The sequence below is a fragment of the Marmota monax genome, unplaced genomic scaffold (assembly GCF_021218885.2).
Source record: "Marmota monax isolate L192 unplaced genomic scaffold, Marmota_monax_Labrador192_F-V1.1 WCK01_AAM20220418_F8-fsc00071, whole genome shotgun sequence".
Lineage (NCBI taxonomy): Eukaryota > Metazoa > Chordata > Mammalia > Rodentia > Sciuridae > Marmota > Marmota monax.
In genome coordinates this window covers 2,794,769-2,817,084 of record NW_026695217.1, presented here as the reverse complement: position 1 = coordinate 2,817,084, position 22,316 = coordinate 2,794,769, and the positions used below count along the sequence as shown (strand labels likewise).

The 22,316-nt window shown below is 42.8% G+C and overlaps 1 protein-coding gene across 7 annotated transcripts in view; it reads right to left on the bottom strand.

Moving 5' to 3' along the window:
* The window catches only part of Dip2c (disco interacting protein 2 homolog C), a 380,677-nt gene that overhangs the window by 35,004 nt on the left and 323,357 nt on the right, over positions 1–22,316 (bottom strand). For all 7 annotated transcript variants that reach the window (XM_058575053.1, XM_046432034.2, XM_058575055.1 and 4 more), the window contains 3 exons: positions 19,227–19,357; positions 10,457–10,625; positions 8,052–8,222 (listed from right to left, as the gene is read on the bottom strand). In XM_058575053.1, coding sequence (XP_058431036.1) covers positions 8,052–8,222; positions 10,457–10,625; positions 19,227–19,357 — 471 coding nt within the window. The remainder of the gene's footprint in view (positions 1–8,051; positions 8,223–10,456; positions 10,626–19,226; positions 19,358–22,316) is intronic.

Genomic DNA, 22,316 nt, shown 5'->3' with positions numbered 1-22,316 from the left:
TTGTCTAGTCCAATCTATTTCTATTATCCCCCTCCCCATGTCCCTTTTTTTGGGTTAGCATCCACAAATCAGAGAATATTTGGCCTTTGGTTTTTTGGGATTGGCTTATTTCACTTCACATGACATTCTCCAGTTCCATCCATTTACCAGCAAATGCCATAATTTCATTCTTATTTATGGCTGAGTAATATTTCATTGTGTAATATACCACATTTTGTTTTAATTAGTTATACATGACAGTAAAATGCATTTATTCACCTTGATATATCATTCATAGATGGGATATAATTTATCATTTTTCTGACACATTTTCTTTATCCATCCATTGAAGGACACACGTGTTGTTTCCACAGCTTGGCTATGTGAGTTGAGCTGCTGGGAACATTAATGTGGCCACATCACTATAACTAGGTCAAATGGTGGTTCAATTCCAAGTTTTCTGAGGAATCTCCATAGTGCTTTACATAGTGGTTGCACCAATTTGCAGTCCCATCAACAATGTATGAGAGGACCTTTCTCCCCACATCCTCACTAACATTTATTTTTAGTTATATTCTTGATAATTGCCATTCTGACTGGGGTTGATGAAATCTCAGTATAGTTTTAATTTGCATTTCTCTAATTGCCAGAGATGTTGAACATTTTTCCACATATTTTTTGACCATTTGTATTTCTTCTTCTGGGAAGCGTTTGTTCAGTTTCTTCGCCCATTTATTGATTAGCTTATTTTTATGGTGTTAAGTTTTTTTAAGTTGTTTGTACATTCAGGAAATTAATGCCTTATCTGTGGTACTGGTGGTGAAGACTTTCTTTCAATCTGTAGGACCTCTGTACATATTCTTGATTTTTCCTTTGCTGTGAAGCTTTTCAGTTTGGTACTAGCCCATTGATTTTGATTTTACTTCTTGTGCTTTAGGAGTCTTATTGAGGAATTCAGTTCCCAAGCCAACATGTTAAGAGAGTTAGACCTGCTTTTTCATCTAGTAAGTGCAGGCAGGGTCTCTGGTCTAATGCCTAGGTCCCTGATCCACTTTTGAGTTTTGTGCATGGTGAGAGAGACAGACTTCATTTCATTTTGCTGCGTATGGATTTCCAGTTTTCCCAGCACCATTTGTTGAAAAGACTATCTTTTCTCCAATTTATGTTTATGTTGCCTTCGTCTAGAGTGAGATAACTGTATTTGTGGGAGTGCTTCTGCATCTTCTATTCTTTATGTCTGTTTTGGTACCAATACCATGTTGTTTTTGTTATCATAGGTCTGTAGTATAATTTAAGGTCTCGTATTGTGACGCCTCCTGCATCGCTTCTTGTGCTGATTGCTTTGGTTACTCTGGGCCTCTTATTTTTCCAAATGAATTTCATGATTGTTTTTTCTATTTCTGTCAAGAAAGTCATTGGCATCTTTATAGCAATTGTATTAAATCTATATGATGCTTTTGGTAGTATGGCCATTTTGATAATATCGATTCTGCCTATCCAGGAACATGGGAGATCTTTCTATTTTCTGAGTTCTTCAATTTCTTTAGTGTTCTCTAGTTTTCATTATAGAGGTCTTTCTCCTCTTTTGTTAGGTTGATTTCCAAATATTCTTTATTGGAAGCTATTGTAAAGGGGAAAGTTTTCCTGATTTCTCTTTTAGCTGATATATTATTGGTGTATAGAAATATACTTGATTTACTGGTACTGATTTTAAAATCTGCTACTTTGCTGAATTTGTTTATGAGCTCAGGAAGTTTTCTGATGGAGTTTTGTTTTGGGGGGGTCTTCTAAATATAACATCATCTTATCGGCAATCAGGAATAGTTTAAGCTCTTCTTTTTTTGTTCACATCGCTTTCTTTTGGCCGATTGCTCTGGCTAGGGTTTCAAGGACTCTGTTCAACCAGATTCTTGGAACATGTCTACCATAGCTCTAATAATTAAAGTCTGATAATTCTAATTTTTACTCCATTAGACGTTTCCTCTTGTGACCACATGTAATATTTTTTTTTGTCTTTTATTTTTTGATTGCATAGCAAACACCATGCTTAAAAAAAGACAGTAGATAATATTTCACTCCACAAAAATGGCATAGCTAATCTCCTGTTGGGCCACCAGTGTGGAGGTACAAGTTCATCTGTGTTACAGTTGATTGTGTTGTTGCAGCTGCAGACTTGGCTCCTGTGCCCAGGAGCAGGAGCAGAACTTGAGATCTCAGCACCAGCCACCCTGGATATACATACCTATATTTCATGGTCGGGAGCCCGTCTTTATAGTTTGGCTGCTGGCTATTTAGGTGATGGTTGACATTCTTCTCTCACCAGTCTTACCTCCAGGTTCCTCCATCACCCTGCGGCCAAGCTCAGGAGCCTCAGAGACGTGCTTAGCCCACGCCACCTCCATCCCTGCAGTGGCCTTGTGATGGCTTGCCATGGAGAGGGGCACTCAGCTTGCTGGTCCTCCTTTCAATGCTCAGGAGCTTCTGCCTTGCTCCTACCGACCACCAGAAGGTCAGGGGGAAAATTTTCAGTTTTAGGGCCCCCACCTAGGACACCACAGTCTGGTTGCTTTCCATTTGCTACAGGCCTGGAGAATGCAAGGTGGGTTCTATCAGGTCTCCTTCCCTGCTCCCAAGCTTTGGCATCTGACCTCTGGGGTGGGTGGTGCCCATAGGAAGGCATGGAGGAGGGATGCAGGTCCACAAGGCGCTCTTGAGGACCCCCGTCCACCTTGCCAAACTTTTCCACTGCTGGCTTTTTTAAAAATTATTAATTTGGGCTGGTTTTGTTTATCCTTTCTATGATCAATTCCTTCTGTTGCTCCTCTGCAACAGGTAAAACCACGCGTGGGTCTCTTTTCTCCCAGGAAGAATTTAATTAATTTAGATTTGTTGGAAGTTTCAGCTGTGTAATGGATTTTTAATTTTTTTAAAGCCATGTTAGGGCTGGGAAAACGCTCTTTTATGACTTAATAAAAAATAAAGTTGAAGTCCCAAGTCATTTGTAACAATTTTATATTTTGCTAAAATCAGACTTGTTTCTAAGGTTGGTATCAAGTGTCTTGATCGATGCATAAACTTACCAGGAGTCATTGCAGATAACAGGGTCAGGGAAAAGCTGGGTCTAAACTGATTTCTCTGGCAGGACCCAAAGGCAGGGAAAACCCCACTCTCTGTGGATCTGGCAGCCCAAGGCATCCACTGGCGCAATGGCCACTGAACCCACCTGCAGGGATCGGCGCATGGGCTGGCCTGCTCTGCAGCGTTTGGCTAGGGCACAGCCGTGCCTGCTTACTCACACACTGTCTGTTCTGCTTTGAGCTCAGCAGCTGTGAAAAGGCCACATGGATGGCAGGCTCAGCTCCTCACTCTCTGACCTTTCAGTGAAGAGTGCCCAGTGAGGGCTCATACTTAGGTGACGCGTGAGCCACAGAACACTAGGAAAGCGCTCAGACTGTGACGCCAAGGAATGACCAGCTTGGTTCTGGTTTCTTGATTCAAGGCACAGACTACATCCAGGAATTTCTATGATTGTGATAAGCAACCATCTACTGCTGTGATGAGAGACAACAAAACCAAAGCTCACCTGTGGTGTTACCTCAGACATTTCGTCACTGTGTACTGGGACCTTAAACTGTTCCCATGGTTATTCCCACATTCCTAAAGGTACCATTGGAAGGGGCCATTGAGAACCTGGTATATGCAACACTGACTAACTGGTGTGGTGACCTCCAGCTCCTTGCTCACACCAGACATCCGAAACAGTTGACGGATGAACATTGAATACCCTTCTCTCCCTTGACCCCCTTTCAGACAGTCTATTCATGGCAGAGAATTTCACAGTCTTCTCTACACAAGGCAGAACTGGAGGAAGAGTCAACATCACCTAGAAAACCCTCGATGTGGAATTGGTCACAGTAACTCTGGAAACCTCGGCTTGTTTCCATCTTGGACAGTGAGTGTATTCATGCAAGTAAAAGTGAGGCTGTATTACGGGGGCTTTTTTCAGGGGAAGGGTGGAGAGATGCATCAGAATGGGAACGTGGGTTGACACTGGGCAGCTGAAGGGAAGGGCTGAAGGTGCCGTCTGTCATTCTCTTTTTGTCAACAGGCATCTCAATTCTTTCTATATTGGGAACTCCCCCACTTTTTGAGGCCTGTTGGACACAGAGCTCTTCAACAGAACTCAAGGTCCCAGAGCTGAGGCTCTCCTCCTAACTGTCCTGGAACCTGAGGTGGGGGAGATAAGAGAACCCTGCCACAGCCAGAAGAAACCTCCAGCCTCTGGCTCCTGGCAGTGAAGGGGTCTTAACAGGTGGAGGTGCAGGGGAGGCTAGGCCAGGGTGGGGTGCAAGAGCCGGCTTAGGGCACAGCTGGGAGAGCACAGTGTCCTCCCCATCAAAGGCCACTGTGACACGCACAAGCCACTCCTGCTGCCCAGCCCCGACACCTGCCCTCCAGCCCCCTTGTGTCTGGAGAGCTGCCCAGTGATGTTCTAGTACATTCCTTGTCACTTAAATTGCCGGAGGTGGTTTCTATTGCTTATAAATTAGAATGCCGGCTGATACACTTAGTAATTGAGAATACAGTTTCCGTGATCTCAAACATTAGTTTCCATTATCTGGGACAACATGTATCAGTAGGAGAGGATGTAAAAATGTCAGCCGAATGTGACTAATTCCCTGAAGCACACAAACCCCTGACAATATCTTATTTATTTTTACTTTCCTCATCTAAGAGCGATGGGGTGGGAGGAAACAAGTGAGCTGAAAGCTCACATTAATGAAAGTCTTGGAACTATTTGTTTTGAGAATTACTTAAGATTTATTCATTTTAACAATGACAACTTCTATCACCCGAGTATTTGTATTTTCCTTGGTGCAAGTTTCGAGACTGATGATTGCCTAGAACTGCTATTATTGATTTAATCACATGAAGCCATTTTAATGAAACTTTCCTCTCAAATAACCATTGTTTTTCTATGCACTAAACATCAAAGCTCCTATATAAATTTTTTTTCTTAATAAAGAAACAACTGCTGAATGCAGTGGTGCAGGCCTGTAATCCCAGCAACTGGGGAGGCTGAGGTGGAAGGATTCCAAGTTTGAGGCCAACCTCAGCAACCTTGAAAAGACACTCAAGTTCGCAAGACCCTGTCTCAAAATAAAAAGCATAAAGAACTGGGGATGTGGCTCAGCAGTAAAGTGTCTCTGGTTTAAGCCCCAGTACCCCACCCCACCCACCCCCCAAAAAAAGAAGAAAAAAGAAACAGGTCTCCTGTAGAAAATAGAAAACCTCCTTTCCCTTCCTCTGCTGGAAGGAGAATGCAAATTTTCGTGTCACGTATCTAATGCAAAGACCTTCCAGCTTTTATTTTTAAAGAGTAATTGTGGCTGTGAGAAATGTCTTTTCAAACAGAGGTTAATAAACATGTGACACGATTTCATAGTACTATGAAAATTTTATGTTAAAGCCAATTAAACACAGCTCCAACATCCAATTTCATCATAAATTCAACAAATTGAAATGAAGTCATTTTTATAGCTCAACATGCTGGGAATGACATTCCCAAGATTACAAATGGCACCGACTTCTCCATTTCTTTCCGTTTTTACTTCACAGCTTTGTTGGGAGAGTTCACTCAAGGGCCTTCATTATTCTCATGTTAAAATGAAATGACTCAACTTCCCCCTAATGGATGCTGGAGGCTCTAATGAGATTCTCTCTTGACTTGAAGGGTCCAATGCAATTGTTAGAGACTGCACTGCAGGATTTTTTGTGTGAACATCTTTTTGCTTAAGGAGCAGGACTTCCTCTTTGAGCTGAAAATGCTCAGGAAGCTTGAAGAACAGCAAATCCTTGGTTTTCACTTGCAAATAAGAGTTACATACGATGCTGTGGTTTTTCTGTGGTGGCAGTTCACACCATGAGCTCATTTGCAGACAATTCAGTAATGCCATGTGTTTGTCACTCAGGAGACCAGGCTCTAATCAAATAAGTAAGTACTCATTTAATATGTGATGTGACTCATGTTCAAATGCAAAGGACTGGTGGCTAAAGCAATCAACTTTCAATACCTTCATGAAACTTACATCAAGAAGTGACTACATGACGTGAGAGTGTCCTCAGTGGAACTGGGTCCTCCAGGACAGAAGACACCCATGTCAGAAGTTCTAAGACATGGCAGAGGTGAAGCCAGTGGAAGGGATGCTGGGATTCAGAGGAGGGAAACCCTTGCAGCCAGAGGAAGCTGGAAAGATTTGGAGGGGACCTAAAGGAGAAGCGGCTCTCTCCATCTGAGGACAGCGCAAAGTCCATTTCAGGCAGAGGACAGCATGAATCTGGGTGTTGGAAAGCACAGGCACCAACAATTGCGGTAGAGAAAGGAGTTGGGCCTCGGGTTGTACAACTGGGAGACCTTGGGGGCTGGGCAGTGCAAGAACCAGAGAGATGCTGAAGAGGACTGTATTTACCAACCCTTCACTCATCCCTGAAGAGCTGGAAGATGTCATCAATCAGGTGGGTTCTAAAAAGTACTTATCAGTGTCTGATCAGCATTGGCAAAATTGATGCCCCCCCCAAAGAGTAAATGTTACACATTAAGTGCTTATTAAGGCCTTTAAGTTCTCAAAAAGCAAGAATCAAAAACCAACCAAACAAACCCATGAGCAGTGTACCAGCCTTCTCCAGAGACCAGGAAATCCTTCTCAAACTGATACCAACAGAACACTGTCCCCAAAAGACACACTTTGTAAGCCCTTGAATGTGTAGACGAGGCTCCATTTCTTGTCTAGCTAACTACCTACCCCAGAGGTAATAATCTCCTCCCTAGATCTAACCAAGTGCTCTACAGAAAGCTCTGTCACATGTAAGCTCTATTGGGGAGCATGGTGAATGTCACAGAAAAAGCCTTGCTGTCACAAACAGCGGATCAACTCAAACAAACATTCCCCTGCACTCAGCTCTCACACACTGGCAATTCTGTGCAAGGGGAAAACTAAATTTTTCAATGTCCTTAAATTAGGCATAAGCTGGAAATTTAGAGAGCATCCTGGCTTTTTGTGTTTCTAAGTTTACACATTAAGTGATTCCTGTAATTATCTCTGGGTACTTGTATTATATGAACATTATTCATTAGCTAATTTGTACTTTCGGATTTTGTTTTCTAAAATAAGTACTCCCAAGAAAAGAAACTAAATTTATATAAAACCCAAACATTTCTGTTTATCTTCCTTACTGCACATTTACTATGGTCAGGTTCTACAGTAACAGGTACAGGATCAAGAGATGGTACTTCTACTCTCCGGACCTTGGGTTATGTCTCCTTTGCCTTTTTGACAGTGTCATGTTTTTAAATTCTGCAACAATTAAAAGAAAACAAACTTTTCTAGGACCAGTCTTGCCTCAAGGCTTTTGGACTTCCTACAGTTCCACCCCTCTGCAGTGTCCCCGAGGCCTTCCTCCACCACCCTCCAATGTGACTCCTTGTGCTCAAGTCACTCTTCATCCCTTTCCCTCTCACTGCACAATAACCTCTGTAGACTGGGGTATTTCACAGGAAGAGCTCAAAAAGGAAGGGAATAGCCAAGATGGTCAAGAAATGAACCAATAAAAAAAATTGGAGGGGGCATAACAGTGACTACAAAGCCACCTGCTAGAGCTGCCTCTCTGTGACCTATGTCACAGGAAAGCAGCTTTGCTATTCCTCATTCTGCACTGTTGCCATAGCAGCAAGTTCCCCAACGTGCTGAGCACCACGAAACTCTCCCCACAGAAATCCTGTCTGTACACCCGAGACTAATTCAATGACAGCAGAGGTCTGAGTGAAGTGCTACCCCTACCACAAAAGGTAAAGTGCTGCTGGACAGAGTAAGTGTTTCGATGCTGGCTATGAACAATGGATACGAATGCAACTCTAATTAGAAAAGAAAAAACAAGTGTATACTGAGCACAGGCACTTGACTGAAAGCTCCTGTGTAGGTTAAGTATCAGCTGAGGACTGTACGTGGAGGTTGAGCTGCCCATCATTCCAAGATACTCTCTCAACTCAGGCACTTGGTGTCAATGACACTCACCTGCAAGCAAATCGCCAGGTTCACTCTACAGCCAAATGAGGTGCTGACAGCCCGTGGGTGGAGGCCCAGGTCCTTGAACAGCTTAGAGAAGGACTGTGTGAGGGCGATCCGAGGCCGTTCTTCTGCCACCACCACACAGGTCCTCACTCGGGACAAGTCCAGTCCTCGTGCCTAGAAATAAGGACAGTGATGCTAATGCAGTCTTTGATTAGCTGCGTGTACCTTGGTGTCCCTACTCAAAGCCTCAGGAGCAAGGGGCAAATCAACTCAGCTCCACATTGCCAGGGCTGTCCGTACCCACACTGTTAATTAAACTGGTTCAGGATGCCCTTGTAAAAGTAATCCACACAGATTTTCTAATTCTTAAAGACGCTACTGCCATATTATAAATGCTAGCAAGAGGCAACAGCAAGAATCATGATGAGGAAAAGCAGCTTCCTTGGTGAGGTGGCTGGAGAGTGAGCAACAGTAGGCCTCTGCTCTCTTGTGAGCTGAGGTTCACAAGGACACTGCAGAGAAGTGAGAACCCCCATCTTCAAAACAGCAACACAAAACTGGAAGGTGCAGACAACGTCCCCACCAGGTAGACAAGGTCACTGATCAGCGCTCCTGAGTGGTTTATTCTCTGTGGCATGCACATGGTTCAGCTTGCTCAATTTCTGCAGCAAATTCAGACAGCTAAGGCACCCAGCTCACGGGAGGGATGCTAGTGATGGATTTGCATCTGAAAGTGTGAATGTTGGTGACTTGGAGAGGATGCCGGGGGTGTGCAGAGGGGGACTACCAAACCCAGCAGCTCCATCCTGCCATACTCCTCAAGGTGCTCTCATTTCCAAAACAGAGGTAACCATCAAGGGTCCCCATACAGGAGGAAACATTTCCAGACAACTGTGTGTGCACGCATGCACGCGCGCTTGAGTGCCTGCATGTGTAGGGCTGGAATTGAGCAAGGTACTTGTGCATGTTAGGCACATGTTTTACCACCCAGCTACATGGCCAGCACTTAAGTTTGACAGTGAAGTAGGATATATGATCATGTACCTAGTTACACAGGAAAATTGAAATCTGGGCGATACCAGTCACATATTTGTACATGTAAAGGTCAGAGGCAGGGCACCACCAGGTTTGTGACAGAGTCTGGAACTAGAGATTAGGAATTTGGTTCCAAGCTTATGAAGAGAAGGAGTGTGGGAAGGCTGCTCAACTTCCCTGAACCAGAGTTTCTCATCTTTAAAATGGAGACAACAATGGTTCCTTACTTAGTATCATTCAATTATAATATTATTTGATTTCAATAACTTATAGATACACCCAACAAGGTCCGTCCGTGAAAATGTACTCAATCATTTCACAATGCAACATAGGTGGATATGAGAAGTCTTACAACTTTTCCCTGTGTGTATAACCTCAAATAGACATTCATATAGCTTAATATCAAAGCTGTTTTATATTTTGTTTTCCTGCTGAAACTAAATGCATGATGCCTGAATGAGAAAACCATGCAGGAGATACAAATGCACTGCTTTGTTGTTTGCATGTACTCTGTGTGTGTGTGTGGGGGGGGTGTGTGTATGAATACCAGTATGATCTGTATAGACCAAGGACCTACACACTAGACATTCAAACAGTGAATGGTGGGTTGGCTTATAATCAAAACAGGTCATCTCAGTACCCCCTCTCAGTTATCTAGAACTGACTATTTAATTTTCCACAAAAATGTGTATTAAAATATTTTTCATTAAGACAGGGAATATTACTATTCTTTCATAATGGCAGTCAAAAAAAATCACAACTCTATTCTTGCAACTGTAAAATGGATTTTGGGTGGGACCAGTCCTTCAAAACAGTCTTCCAAGGCAAACAAAAATGAGTAGCAGCCAGGTGCAGTGGCACACGCCTGTAGTCCCAGGGCTCGGGAGGTTGAGGCAGGAAGATCAGAAGGATCGTGAGTTCAAAGCCAGCTTCAGCAACAGCAAGGTGCCACGCAACTCAGTGAGACCCTGTCTCTAAATAAAATACCAAACATGACTGTGGATATGGCTCAGTGGTCAAGTGCCCCAGAGTTCAGTTCCCAGGAAACCACCCCCCTCCCCCAGTGAATTCAAGCCTTTCTAGTTAAACACCAGTATCAGATAACCGAGTTCACTGGAAAACTTAACTCACACAACAACAAAAAAACAAATTTAGGATATTTCAAGTAGACATAGAAATTAAAACATCAACATTTTACACTCTTGCTTATAATGTGTGACAGTGGGAAACTTCATGGCAACCAGTAAGCCTGAGATGGCAAATTACACCTTGGCTCTTTGAAGGACTGTCCTAACCCAACTGCCAGAGTCCCCTCTGTGGACAAGCGGGCTGTTGTGCACTCTTGAACTCAGGCTGGGCATGCAGCGGCTTACCTTGAGGGATTCTGTTTGGGAGCCCAGCCCCTTGGTGCAAAGCTCCATCACCGAGTAGGAGCAGAACGTATCCCGCACCTTGTACTGACTCACAGCTAGCAGCCACAGCGCAGGATTGGTCTCCAGCTCCGAGGGCGGGATCAGAATGGACTGGTGCCCAGAGTACACACTGTGGAGACAGAACAGGCCATCAGGGTGGTGCTCAGTGAGGTGGAAAAGTTAGGGCAACATTCACCTCAGAAAAGGGAGGACTTTGAACAAGCCCCTTTGTCATTTGTAGGACAGGGACAGTAAAACCAACTCCATAAAAGGAAATCATGTTTCTGAAGACATTCCAAGAAACATGGAAGGTCCACAGGAATTATAATGCAGGTATTACGACTGTGAACACCTATTCAAAACATCTAAAAGCTGCAAGGCTATTGGGTTTCTCTCAATGCTGCTGAATTAACAAAGTGGACCTCTTCTGTAGGGGACACAGGCACATGTTCTGTTATAAAGTTTAGAAAGTGCAAAACAGGAGCTCTTGAACCACAGACGTGGCTTGTATTTTGTTAATACAGCTCTTTGAGGAACAAGGCTGCAGCCTGTTATGTTTAAATACTGGCTCCAGCAGCTTTAAGCTGACTGGTTGGAATGGAGAACACAGGAGCTAAAATTTTGATAAATACCCATTTAAGAAAACCTACACCTTCCCCTGGTTTAGAATACCGAAATCCAGAGTCAAAGAAAATTAAGACAATTCAAAGAAGATAGTTGCTGAAACTTTTAGGTATAGATTTTTACTTTTAAATGATTCAAACAAATCATACAACAACAACAACAAAAAAAAACTAAGGAAAATACAAGCATTCTTTAATTTCATCTCCATATTAGAGGAATGAGGAAAATAATGGATGTCACACAAAATATTCTAAATAAACCAACTTTTAAAATTTAAATGAAAAAATTTCTGGCTATGTAAAATTCATACATGAAATGGCACATTAGGCCACATTCCCTGCTATAATACTAAAGCTATTTCTTCTTTAGTGCAGCTAACTCATTTTATGATTTCCAAAATTGTTAGCAGGAATCCACTCTGTTCAAGGACTGTAAGGAAGTTGGCCCACATAATCTCCTTCAAGGAGGACCCTTCGTATGGAAAGCTATTCTTCAGGGAATGTGACAAAGGGCATCCTGGGGCAAGTTTCCATGTCTTTCTTTATTCCTATATTCCTATGTTTCATTTATTTTGTCAAAAGGGAATATTGCAAACCGGCCCTTTTGTGTGGCCTTCCAAAGGGCATTGATCATCTGAGAGCCAGGAGGTTAGGCATGTACGGGAAGGAACACCAAACCTCAAGTTATCTCTCAGCTGTAAATAGGCTATTTTGTCCTAATTTTAAGTATTGTGGTTAAAAAAAATCTGTAACATAAATTTACCATTTTATCTATTTCTAAGTGTACACTTCAGTGGCGGGTGTGCACGTGGACACATACACAATATCTTCCCACCATAAAACAGCGGATCTGGCACACACTGCAACATGAATAAACCTTGGAAACATGATACAGAGTGAAATAAGCTGGACAGAAGAGCCAAAGACCGCACAATTCCACTCCTATGAAGTATCTAGAACACGCCAACTCAGAAAGTTGACTGAAGGATGCTAGGAGGAGGAGGAAAAGGGACAGATTCAATTTGGAGTGAAGAAAGCAAACTGAAAACACTGGTTATGGTTGCACATCATCATGAACCTAATTGACACACTGAAGTGTACACCTCTTGTTGGCACCAGCAACACACCTAAGAGGTGAGTACCATCTCTCCCCACAGAGACATAGGCAGAGACCTGGGCCCTGTTGTGGAGGCGGAGGTCCTGAGATCCTAGCAAAGTGGCCTCATCTCAGTGTCTGCCTGGAGCCAGGCAGCACAGAGGACGACTTCCCACCTGCACTGGGTTCACTGGAACTGATGTCCCACCTCTTGGAGGCCTCCATCTTTGTCTTGTTCACTGTTGCTTTGGGGCACAGTACTCCAGAGTTAGCCTACAAACTACGTATGACTTTGAGAAATGATTTCTCTCTTGATTTTGACTATCATTTCAATGTTGTTCTCAAATTTTACTTTATACATGCCATTATAAGGAGACCCAAAAGGAAGAAAATGAAACACATATGACCCCTACTTTCCGGAGAACGAGTCTCAGGATTAAGGATTTGCTTAATCAGGACTGTTGGCACACACAAGCGGCTAAACACTCAAGGTAAACTCCAGGCTGGAGAATTTCAGGCATACTTGCAAAAATTCAGTTTCACTGCCTCTTCACCCCCATATAGGGGAAGTCAAAGTATGGAAAAATTGATAAATCCTGACAAAGCAAAATCTGACTCATGAACTTTCTACCTGGCCTGTACCTTGCCGAATCCAACTAATGTGACTGATTGCTGCACTTATTAGCCAGTATTGATTTTTTGGCACTGGTGATAAATATCCCTATGGAGAAGACTAACATGCTTAATAGAAGGTTGCTTATTCTGATGACATTATTTTCTAAGAGTTTCTGGAAACTCAGCTAGTCTAGTTTAGATCTTAATTCCAGAATAAACAAAACGCTTAAAAAACTTTTTGGTATTTAACAAAAACTTACATATTAGCAAATCAATGATTCCAGATTATTCAACTAACTCAGTTGAAAACAGCCACACTTCTCTCCAGCGGGCTCAAGGGCTGGGCCTGCTGAGGGCAGGCTTGCTGCTGGAAGGTCTCTGGATCTCAAATGCTTTTCAATTATTCCACTGTCACACCTTTCCATTTTTAAAAACACCAGCTTCGTTTAGGGATACTTCACATAGCAAAGAACTTACCACATTAAATGTAGAATAATAACTTTTAGTAAGTTTGCAGAGTTGTACAATTATCACCAGTGCTGGTGTAGATCATTCCCATCACACTAAAGATAGTCCCTGTGTGTTTGCCATCGATACCTCCAAACCTAGCCCTAGTCTCTGTAAATTTGCATTTTCTGACTTCATATAGTCACAGAGCATCGAATCTGGCTTCATTCACTTAGCATCATGCTTTTGAACCATCCCCCCACCCCTGTCCCCACACACTCTACAGCAGTATTCCACTGTACAGATGACGAATCTTGTGGACCCATTCACCTGCTAGTGGACACATGTGTTCAGCCCCACCCAACTTCCCAGTTTGGACCAAGGCTTTTGGGAACAGTTGTGTAGAGAGTCTTTCTGCAGATACACGATTTCCTATCTCAGGGAAAAGCCTAGGAGAGGGACTGAGGGGTCATGCGGTAAACTCACATGCAACTTTTAACTCACCAAACTGTGGTTTCCCTATTGTTGTCTCATCGACAAAGTGTGACAATTCCAGTTTTTCCACATACATGGTTATGATTGCTTTGTAGCATAAGTTTGCTGTTAGAAATGCTCAACTTGGTTGTACCTTTTCTAGTGCATGTGAAGTACTTCACATGGTTTTGCTTTTTATTGCCTTAATGCTAGACATCTTCTCATGAGCTTGTTGGCCATTCACATGTAGGGTTTTTTTGGGGGGGAGGGAGTACTGGGGATTGAATCCAGGGACACTGAGCCACATCCCCAGTCCTATTTTCATGTTTTATCTAGAGACAGGGTCTTGCTGAGGTGCTTAGGGCCTTGCTAAGTTGCTGAGGCTAGCCTTGAGCTTGCAATCCTCCTGAGCCACTGGGATTGTAGGCGTGTACCCAGCTTATGTATGTTCTTTTGGTGAAATACCCATTCAAACATCTTGCTCATGTTTAAATTGTTGCTTTTATTTTTGAATTTTAATAGTTCATTATATGCTCGTTAAGGAACTTTACCAGATGATTTGCAAGTATTTTTTTCCAAGACCATGGCTTGCCTTTCAATTTTCTTAATGTCTTTTGATATGCTAAAGTTTTTGAGTCTAATTTATCAATATTTTCTATGTATTATGGCTTTGCTGTTATATGCAAGATATCTCTGCCAACCCCAAATTAATAAGATTTAATCCTGGGACTGGGGTTGTGGCTCAATGGTAGAGCGCTTGCCTAGCATGCGTGAGGCACTGGGTTCGAATCTCAGCACCACATACAAATAAATAAAATAAAGGTCCATCAACAACTAAAAAAAAAAAAAAAAAAGAGTTAATCCTGTGTTTCCTTCTAAAATTTTTAAATTTTTGCTTACACCTCACTGGCGTTAATAGGTATATGATGTATGATATTTAAATTATCTACCTATGTCCAATTTTCCTAGCATCATTTGTTAAAAAGATTATCTTGTCTGCCAGGTGCAGTGGTGCATGCCTGTAATCCTAGCAGCTCAGGATGCTGCTGGAGAAGGATCACAAGTTCCAAGCCAGCCTCAGCAACTAACCAAAGCCCTAAGCAACTCCTTCTAAATAAAATATCAAAAGGGCTGGGGATGTGGCTCAGTGGTTAAGGGTGCAGGGATTGAACCTAGGGACCCTTATCTCTTCCCTAGTGAATCACTTTGCTACCTTTAAGGAAAAAAAAAAAAACTTATAAGGTTTATTTTTAGACTCTTAATTATGTTTCAATGATACGTATCCATCCATCCAAGTCAGTCTAGGGTGTATATACCAAATTGACTTGGAGACTAGCTTCCCAGTAATTTTTGAATCAGGAATTGGCATTCTGGTAGTCTGAGTTCTCCAATGTTGTTATTCTGTTTCAAAATTATTCTGACAATTCTACAAAGGGGGTCCTTTGTCTCCCTTTTAGGATCATCTTGTCTATTTCTGTAAAAAAGCATGCTGAAGTTTTGATTCTGAACCTATGAATGCATCTGGGAAGAACTACCATTTTAATATTGAACCTTCCAGGGCATGAATATGAACTATCTGATGTGCTTTACAACACACACCCGATCTTAGAAAACATTTTGCAATAACTAGTTATATAAACAATCTTCTGTTTTGTGATTAAAGGTAGTTTTAGGATTAAAGTTTTACTTTCATACACCCACAAAATTAGAAAGTTCCAAGTATAGTCAAAATAACTTTAAATTTCTGAATTATTCAAGGGTGAATCACAAAACCAACGTCCATTCAACCAAAAAATGCTTCTGGGGGCATTTCCAACCAAGGTGTATATTTTCCTCCATAAACCAATCAAACCATCAAAATTTGAACACTGATACGCTTTTCTTATCCAAGTTCAGACCCTGTTTGAGCTTTTCCAGTTGTCCCAATTACAGCTCTAGTGAGCCTGAGCAAACAGCATTTAGACGGTTTACGACTCCCTATGCCCGTGCAGCTGAAGAGGTCAGAGACTTGATCTCTCTGCGCCCGCCACCATGTTGGATCTCCGCTCTTACAGTGAAAGGGTCCAGTTCAGACTCTCACATACTTAAGCTGTCGTCTTTCAGATTCTTTTCCCCATATGATTTTTCAGGGTTTCCTTTGCTCTGGGACACCAAGGTTTGTGACGATTATAGGCATTCCTGTTGAGTGTCCCTCAACTGTGTGTGATGTTTCCATGTCACTAAATACGGATGAGCAAGAGTGATGCTTTGTCCTCTCCTGGCCTGTGGAGCGGCTCAGACACCTCTGCACCATTACCAGTGGCTTTGGCTCTGGTCGCTAGTGCATAGCTTCTCCATCCCTAAGTTTCTTTTCCCCTTTATTTTGTGGATAGCTACCACAGACATTCTTGCTCCTTATCATGCATTCAATTTCCTCATCTCTTTAAATAGTTAATTTCCTATTTTATTCAAAATATTCTAAATTGTTGTGATCTTTATTTTGATGTAAAATTTGTCCCCAATTTGCCCAGTGGGAACTTTCAAACTAACCATTCTGTCCTTGTGACATAGCCCCATCATTCTTTGAGCCTTTCCTTGCTTTCTAGCTTAAAATGATATTTCAGGGTCGTTTTGTACATACTCTTTCTAAAGTTTGAAATCAGCCACTTCTTGAAGAAGCCCTAGTCCACTTTAGAAGAAAACGGTATTTAATAGATAAGATACTTGCTACATGTGTTCACTGCTCCCAGGGAATGGCTGCTTCCAGGTTCTGTATGTATGAATATATGGAACACACACACATATATTCATACATACAGAACATTGCTGCATTTCTAACCTTAGCACTGTCTACTGAAAAGCAGGTGTTTACATCAGGCCTAACTGCAAGCCAGCTTCAGAGACGACTGTATTTTCATTCTGAATTTATAACACCCTTTGCCAACATGGAGGAATCTGGCTTTCATTATCTTTATCACTTATTTTTAATCCCCTTGCATGAAGCCAGTCTGTCCCCACGCTGCTGCTGACCCCCGTTATTCCTTTCCTGCCTGGCTGCCCCACTCCGTGCCAGCTGCCTCTCAGTGTGCATGCTCTCCTCCTCCTCCTGGGTCCTGTCACCCTCCCTTCCCTTGCCCACTCTGAACCTTCATGGCCTGCAGAGTGAGGCCTCCCCAAATTCATATCTCAGTGTTTTAGTGATCGTCCATCTGAAACCCAAGGCTTTTCTTTTCTAAAAGAAGGTCCTTTAGGATTTTAGAAAACATAGAAACCTACAGCAGTTATACACTTATTTTCATTGTGCAGGGCCAATCAGAACACTGCTTTTGAGTCTTTTGAATGAATTTGCTGGAAAGACTATCGTTTCCCACCAAGATTCAGTGCAACCTGCACAACCCCTTAAAAATTCTCAGTTCTTATGTCTCACAGGAAGAGCTTTCCTTCATACAAGGAGACTGGCTTCATACAAGGGGATTAAAAATAAGTATTCGTGATAAAGATAATGAAAGCCAGATTCCTCCATGTTGGCAAAGGGGGTTATAAATTCAGAATGAAAATACAGTCATCTCTGAAGCTGGCTTACAGTTAGGCCTGATGTAAACACCTGCTTTTCAGCAGATACTGCTAAAGTAAGAAATACAGCAGTGTTCTGTATGAATATATATGTGTTCCACAGCCCTGTCCATGACAGGACCTGGAAGCAGCCATTCCCTGGGAGCAATGAACATATCAAGCAAGTATCTTAACTATTAAATACCATTTTCTTCTAAAATGAACTAGGGCTTCTTCAAGAAGTAGCTGATTTCAAACTTCAGAAAGTATATACAAGCACCTTCTCAAAAAGTTTAATTGTACTAATTAGAATGCCACTGTTTCCCAAAATTATAGGATTAGATTTTAATCCAATACTATTAAATATGAATGCATTAAAAATAATGTCCTAGGAGAGTGTTTAAAGACAGGTGTGGTGATGCATGACTAGAATCCCAACTATGATAGAGGCTGAGGAAGGAGGACTGCAGTGAGTCCAGCGTAGACGTCTTAGCAAGACCCTCTCACTAATCCCTGGGTTCACACACAAAACCTTGGTTTCAATCCCCAGCACCATAAAAAACATTATTAAAAAAATGTCCACTATACACCATTATGAAAAAAAAATCATACTTTATACAGCATCTCAATTTTATAAATATGCTAGTTATAAGCATAGCATATTTGTAAAATTATAAGTACACTTAAGATTTATGGGTGAAATTGTACATAGTTTGCATTTGCTTTAAAATACCCCATTAAGGGGCTGGGGTTGTGGCTCAGTGGAAGACTGCTCGTCTAGCATGCATGAGGCACTGGGTTTGATCCTCAGCACCACATAAAAACAAGATAATGTGTCCACCTAAAACTAAACATATATAAATAAATATTTTAAATAAAATAAAATACCCCATTAAAATTAGGCGCAGTGGCGCACGCCTGTAATCTTGGTGGCTTGGGAGGCCAAAACAGGAGGATCACGAGCTCAAAGCCAGCCTCAGCAATGACGAGGTTCTAAACAACTCAGTGAGGCCCTGTCTCTAAATAAAATACAAAATAGGGCTGGGGATGTGGCTCAGTGGTTGAGCATCCCGAGTTCAATCTCCAGTACACCCCCTAAGAAAAATGCCCATTAAAAAAGAAAAAGTAGATATGAAAAAAACTGATAAAATGTAGAAACATGAAGCTGGATCATGGGTGCTGGTGGATCATTCTAATACACTTTATACGCTCATATGTATTTGAAAACGTGAACTTGCTAAGTGTGCTACATTAGAAAATAAGCTATAGAAGGCTACATGCAAAAATGTATTTACAGTTACCACCGTTTGTTAGGTGATATGATTATAGTCAGCTGTGTATATAACGTATTTCTAAAATTTCTACAATAAACACACATGTATCATCAGGGGAAAAAATCCGGATACTTAACCGTTTGTATACCCACCAAGAGCTCATTCTACACGTTCGCGAGAGCTTGCTCTAAGCCAGGGCTGAGTTGGCTCAGAGTGGAGAGCAGCAGCCCCAGAGGTGGACTCAGCCCTCTGACACGTCCCACCCCAAGCCCTCCTTTCAGGAAAAGCCAGGAGGAGGAGGAAGGAGGCGAGAGCCTGTTTCAACAAGAACTTAAGCAGGCACGACTGCCAACTGGAGGGTGTAAGAAACCAAGCCCCGAGAATCCCCCTGGGAAGCGTAAGGGTCTGTGACAGCCATCTTCTCAAAGGCCTTGGTGGCCGCTATCTCTGGGCTTCTTCAGAACTCGACTGGCCTCCTGGAGGAAGTGGAAAGCCACCTGGTGCTGCTCTGTCCCTGAGGTAGTGGTAGGCTTCTCAAGGACAGGCAGTGGGCCTCTGCAGCCTCTGGAGGTGCAGTGCTCAGGGCTGCCTGCAGGGCCAGACACCTAGAAGGAAAGGTACATGGCTTCTTCTTAAAAATTTACTTTGAAGATATTAAAGAGGAATCTCACCTGCAGAGGCACCAGAGGACAAATCCAAGTCCACAGTAGGGGTCCAAGCAGATGGCCACTTCTCTAGAAGGGTAAAGCTCACACTGCAGCTTAATAGAACGGCAGAAGGCACTGGTGGCTGCGTGAGACATCTGTAAGACAGGGAGGAGCGGTCAACACAGGGCCTGGGACGCCAGCGCCCAGAATACAGGGCAGCATAGCCACACTGAACACGTGCTATTTAATACTAGACGCCCCAGAGACTGCAGGACAGCTGCTTGCACAGACTGGCTGCTGCTGCACACTCAACCTTCTTCCTATTTTCAGCAAATAAACCACACTCAAAACTCCCTCGCTGGGTGTAGTGACACGCTCCTGTAATCCCAGCGGCTTGGGAGGCTGAGGCAGGAGGATCATGAATTCAAAGCCAGCCTCAGCAATTGCAAGGCACTAAGCAATTCAGCAAGACCCTGTCTCAAAATACAAAATAGGGCTGGAGATATGGCTCAGTGGTTGAGTGCCCCATTTCAATACCTGGTACTGGGAGGTGGGGGCGACTCTCTGAATCCAATAACTTCAACTGAAATAATGTTGTTGTGCATTTAAGCAGAGGGTTTACACTCAGGGCTTCTTGTGATGCCTGAAAGTGGACAGTGAAGGCATCACGTTCACACCCACCTCTACAGGCGTGACTGTGCCTCAGTCCTGTGACACTCCAAGGTCTGCCTGCAATGCACAGGTGGCCTATGGTGTATCTTTGATGGACCCCCATCTTCATGTCTAGGAAACAGGGACTCGGATAAGTGAAAGTTTACTTAAATTCACATCCTTGGGAGCTGGAACTAGATCTACCCTGGCCTTCTCACAGTGACTCTTTCTGCTGCATGACCATCCTACAGTCAGCAGCCAAATTCAGTTACACCCCAGCATCAAGGCCACAGGGAAGACTTCTTCTTCTCCTTCTCCCTCTTCCTGTTCTAGGAATGAACCCACTACAGTAAGTAATATGAATTATTTTGAAACACTGCAAAATATACCAAATAAAGTCAACATTCCCACAGGGGCTTTCCAGCCAAACCAACTCAAGAGGAAAGGGAAACAAATGCAGCACAGAAAACTGCTCTAAGTGTATGGTTTTAAGACGTGTCACCTGGAGCTAACCTACAAAGGGATCAGTGCAGAGCCCTGTGATAATTAGGGTGTCCAGCCCCACGCCTGTGCCCCATCCATTCACCAAGCCAGGAGGAGAAAAGAGGAAGCAGGGCGGGATTGCTGCCACTACTGAGTGTCAGATCACCGCCAGAAATTCTGATAAGGACAGGGGTCCGTTAGGGACATTTTAATGAATTCACACAGAGTAAGGCAGAATTACTCCGGCTTATAAAACTTCAGTTCTTTGCAGTTTGCACTTAGAGCCCAGTGTTTGTTTAAAGGAGAAATGAGGTTGGATTTTCAAAATCAGCCTCTAACCTCCTGCCCCTCTAGATGAAGACGGAGTTGAGTCCTATCTACCAAAATTCCCCAGGTACTCAAGATTAGCCACTGAAGAAAATCTTTATAAAACTGCTGGTGAAATCGAGTTCTTCGGGTTGGCTGGGCAAACACTGACACTGAGTGTTCCTTCTCCATTGGGCATGGGTTAGGAGCTGGGGAACAAGGCAGCGCCCACCCTCACGGGGTCAGGATGCAGTGGGAAACTCCAACGCAGGACTGACTCCAAGACCCGTCAGTGTCTGGACAAATGTCTACAGCGTAAGGACGGCAGGCAGAAAGGTGCTCACATCGCCCTGGTTGGGAGCTCTCCAGCCTGCTGGGTCTCAAGGACAACCCCACACAATAACAAGAATGGCACTGAGGTAAATAAGTGTCTGGAAATAGTTGTTTAAGCCACTGAAGAAGTGACGAGTCCCTGGGCAGACATCGGCCATGAGCACTGGGAAGCTGTTTCGTGGAAGTGGAGGACCACAGAGTCCCAATATTCTTTGGGGAAACCCATGAGCCATCTATTTGAGGTCCCCTGTGATCTTGAGCAAGTGTACATCTAGGTCTATCAGAGCCTTCAGTGCAAAAAGCCAATTACTAAATAGGCAAACTTATAATCTTCAATGTACCTACTAATGAAATGAAATTCATTTCAATGTACCTACTAATGAAACCTACTCCTAGGTTTCATTCAAAATTCAATATTCTCCAACACTCATCAGGGAGTATTAAACACCCAGCTTAAAGGATATACTTGTCCTTTTTTATTTGTGGGACTGGGGACTAAATCATTAAGCTACATCCCAGCCCTTTTGAAAAATTTCATTTTGAGACAAGGGCTAAGTTTCCCTAGGCTGGCCTCAAACTCACAGTTCTGGGCTGGGGCTCAGTGGTAGACTGCTCGAGTAGCACGTGTGAGGTCCTGGGTTCAAGCCTCAGCACCACAAAAAAAATAAATAAAATGAAGATATTGTATCCATCTAAAAATATAAAAACAAAAAAACTCTCAATCCTCCTGCTTCAGCTTTCATAGAAGCTAGGATCACAGGTGTGAGCCACTGTGCCCTCTGTCTTTTATGATATGCATCAATGCCCAATAACATTTTTTGTCCCAAAACTGAAATTAAGAAAAAATTCTTTCTAGGAACAATGGCCACTTGTGTAATCCACAAGACCATGAGGTGCGAGGTACTCCTTCTGGAGCAGGCCATGTGCTGCACAATTCCGACTCAATTCTGTGCCCCTCAGTACCTAAAGCCCACAGGTCTCTCACTGACATCACAGTGTATTTCACTTCAGGTCTCATCAAATTAAATGGTCGAAAGTTTAGAAAAAGCTTTTGTAGGTTTGAGAGGAAGTGTCACTAGAAAAATCTCTGGATTTTCTAAAGTGCATAACTTACGTACTAAGTGGAATCACCAGGAAGTAATAAACAGATCACATTATCTGTTTCATGCTAATAATAAAAAAAAAAAATCAAGATTTAATATTATAACTACTGCTCTGTGCATCACGAAAACAGTCAAAAGTGTTTTTAAAAAATATGTCTTTAGTTGTTGATGGACCTTTTATTCATTTATTTATATGTGGTGCCGTGAATCAAGCCCAGTACCTCACACTTGCTAGGTA